The following is a 3,247-nucleotide window of genomic DNA, read 5'->3' on the forward strand; positions in this document are numbered from 1 at the left end:
AGATAATTTTTGAAACTATGATATCAAATATCAGCAGTATTGTTTATTGAAGCAATATTAAAGTTCAAAGCTACTTTCTTTAAGAACAAGATCACTTATATTGTATCAAATGCTAAAGTTCAAGGAATAAATCCAACAAAAAGATAAGAAACTAATTGTTGCATTATCAAATGCAATGTTTCGTTGTATTTAAGCATTTTAAATACATTAAACTAATTTCAATAAAAATTATCATCAAAAGGGTTTTTCAATTGACTACCTCAGTCAATCCTTTGATAAAGAAAGCAAGAGAGCTTGAAAAGTCGAAAACGATAACATCTCAAACATATAATCCAAACAATAACAGAAATATTAAGAATTCACAAGTGACTATAGTCTACATAAAGTGCATATCAAGAGAAAAATGCTCATTAGGTCTTACACATTTATGTTCAAGTTTCCTATCCATCATCATATTTAGTATCTACTTGATATATATTGTTATTTATATTCAATATTTATTTGATGCATTTCCAACTAGTTGACGTATTATATGATCCTTATGCTCTTGTATTCCATTGATTGGAACCAGGCTCTCCACATAAAAAAAGAGGGAGACGTACTCGCGATGATGATCCAGGTAAGTATTGATCCCAAGCACCTTAAGCTCATGGGTGGAGGGATCAAACAAGACTACTTCATAATTTGTGTTTAAAAGAAACAATTCATCATTTTTCCAAAACCCCAATGGGTTGACAACTCCAGGAATAGATTCAATACTGAATTGTTTAGTCCATACTCCTCCATTAATAACCCATAAATCAAAAGACTTGTCAATTCCTTCCACCGGGTAAACAAGAACACCAACTGATCCATTAAACACCAATACTTCAATATTGGTTTTTAAGAAAAACCCGACAAATTCAAGGATAGGTGAAACCGAAAACTTCTCATTAGCCATGTCAAATGAAAGAATCATTACTTTTTCATAAGGAGAGTTCCCTATTATTATTTTCCAAGAGCAAATTCCATCTAAGCAATTATTACTCAAGTCTGAATCAAATGGTCTATAATTAGGAGATGGAATTTCCTTCCAAGAATCGCATTTAAGAGAATACAACTCAACTTGGGACACATCATCAGGACTTTCAATTCCACATTCACTATCAATAAAACAAAGAGTAACAAATCGTATGAATTTGTAGTCATCAGTTTTAAAATCAAACTCGAAAGCACCGCAGTCAAACATAACAAGGTCACAGGTAAGGCCTGGGTAAGTAGGTCGTTGGACTGAGGATGGAGGAAGGATTTTAAATTCTCTAGTTGATGGGTTCCAAATGGCAACCTCTTCACCATTCATGCAAGAACTATGTAAACAAAATAATCCATGACGAGCACCCCAAACAAAAGGGGAATCGTGCATGAAAAAAGGAAGGCTAATGTTTTGTTTTACTAAAAAGTTTTCATCTTTTTCTACTGAAAGTTGAGAGAAATAAGCGAGATTGGCGTTGCCATCAAATCGTTTGAGAACGGGATTAAGGTTATTGCTTTTAAGGTTGTTGTGATAATGCTTGGAAATGAAACGAGGAGTTTGAAAAGAACACCAATACTTACAAACGCAGTTGAAACGAATAAGGGACTTAACAGGAAGCTTAGACAGGATTTCCGTCACCAAAGCTTCTGGCACTGCAAATCCTGGCATCTGCATCTGCATCTTCCTTTTTTTTTTTTCTTTTTCTCTAATTTGCGTGTAAAAGATAATATTTACTCTTCGCTCTCTAACCACCATCCAATAAACTTGGAAATAAACAAGGAAAATTAGTATTTTAGGAAAATCAGTTTCATATGATATATATAATTCATAGCAAAATTTGTAAACAAATAAGGTAAGTTAGTTTATATGGCATAGTTCACTACAAAATTTAGGGGTTTTGGGACGATTAAAAACATAATTAGGGATTTGGAGACAATTTAAATTGTCCCCATTTTGCCTTTTTGTAATGTGAGTAGATATGCTTTCAACTTGGACCATGGTGCTTAACACAGTTCCATGCTTGAAATGAAATCTAAGTGCCGACTTTAAAAAAATTCAAAAATTTTAAATGAACTTCTGAGATTGTTTTAGCAATCATTAGCTTCAAATCAATTATGTTTGAATACTTAATTTTGACTTATATATCATTTGGTACAAGAATTTGACACTTTTTTCTAGGGTGATATCTATGTTATTTTTGGTTTACTCTGGTACACCTATATTTAACAAAAAGTTATATTTATTCATATCCAAAGATAACATTATTAACTTTTAATGTTTAATTTAAGTTTGGAAGATAATTTGATGAAAGTTACTTGCTAATATTATTATATTAGAATTTTTTTTTATTTTGTTAATAGAATAAATTTAGTGGTGAATTTATTTAATTTGAATTTAATTTATCAAATATAGTATGATGAATGTGATGTAATTTTCCTTTTAGGGTTTATCTAATGACCGTTAATTGCTAATATTATTGGTTAATTATCAATTTTCATTAAATCTATTAAAAAAATGAATCTGGCCATTGAGTGTCAGGAACCGCCCACTTCCCTAGCACTCAAGTTGTTTAATGACAATTTCCATATTTGAGTATTGACAATTTATTGAACGATTTGAATGAGATGTATTGATTATTTGGAAGACATCTAGCCCAACAATGAATATCATATTACTTGGGAAACTCACATTGAAGATTGGATCGAATCAATTCACCCGAGTCAATCCTTTGCACCATGGACATTTGGATTGGATTGAAACTTTATGTGATTAGCTTACAAGAGTCCACTTTTGTTTTATTTATTATTATTATATTGTAAACATATTATTCTAGTAGTGTTTTGATGGGATTTTTATAGATCTTCTAAGTAAGAAAGTCTCGAGCATAAATTTATTTGAGGAAGAGACTTGTATAAGTTATGATACTGAGAGATTTTAACACATATTGTGTTCAAGTGGGGAACTTTTCTTAGAGTGCAATTTGTTACTAAAACTGTATGTATAGTGGTTTTACTTGCTGAGTTCATAGGGGCGAACTCAGTGGTGAGAGTATTAATCTTCAAGGTTTGAAAATGAATAGAATTACCATAGGGTGTGTGATAGGTTAGATTCACTTGTTGTAACTGTTGAAGAGAGTGGATATTTTTCATTAAGCTAAGCTCCGTAGACAAAGGCAAATTGAATTGCATAAACAATCCTTATGTGTTCATTTTGTTTTTCTATATCCAGATTTAA

At 31.3% G+C, this 3,247-nt stretch overlaps 1 protein-coding gene across 1 annotated transcript; it reads right to left on the reverse strand.

Moving 5' to 3' along the window:
* Positions 1–328: 328 nt before the first annotated feature.
* LOC107936652 (uncharacterized) lies at positions 329–1,747 on the reverse strand. Its single transcript, XM_041078220.1, has 2 exons — positions 1,594–1,747; positions 329–846 (listed from the first exon to the last, which is right to left on the reverse strand). Exons 1-2 carry the CDS (start codon positions 1,691–1,693, stop codon positions 491–493), a joined length of 456 nt encoding a protein of 151 aa, XP_040934154.1. The 5' UTR covers positions 1,694–1,747; the 3' UTR covers positions 329–490.
* Between the last annotated feature and the right edge of the window lie 1,500 nt (positions 1,748–3,247).

This window comes from Gossypium hirsutum, chromosome A10, assembly GCF_007990345.1.
Source record: "Gossypium hirsutum isolate 1008001.06 chromosome A10, Gossypium_hirsutum_v2.1, whole genome shotgun sequence".
In the NCBI taxonomy this organism is placed as follows: Eukaryota; Viridiplantae; Streptophyta; class Magnoliopsida; order Malvales; family Malvaceae; genus Gossypium; species Gossypium hirsutum.

Coding starts and splice junctions, on each gene's coding strand:
- LOC107936652 (XM_041078220.1), bottom strand. CDS start 1,693: ATGCAGATGCAGATGCCAGGATTTGCAGTGCCAGAAGCTTTGGTGACG. Junction 847..1,593: donor TATTCGTTTCAACTGCGTTT/GTAAGTATTGGT, acceptor TTAATGGATCAG/TTGGTGTTCTTGTTTACCCG.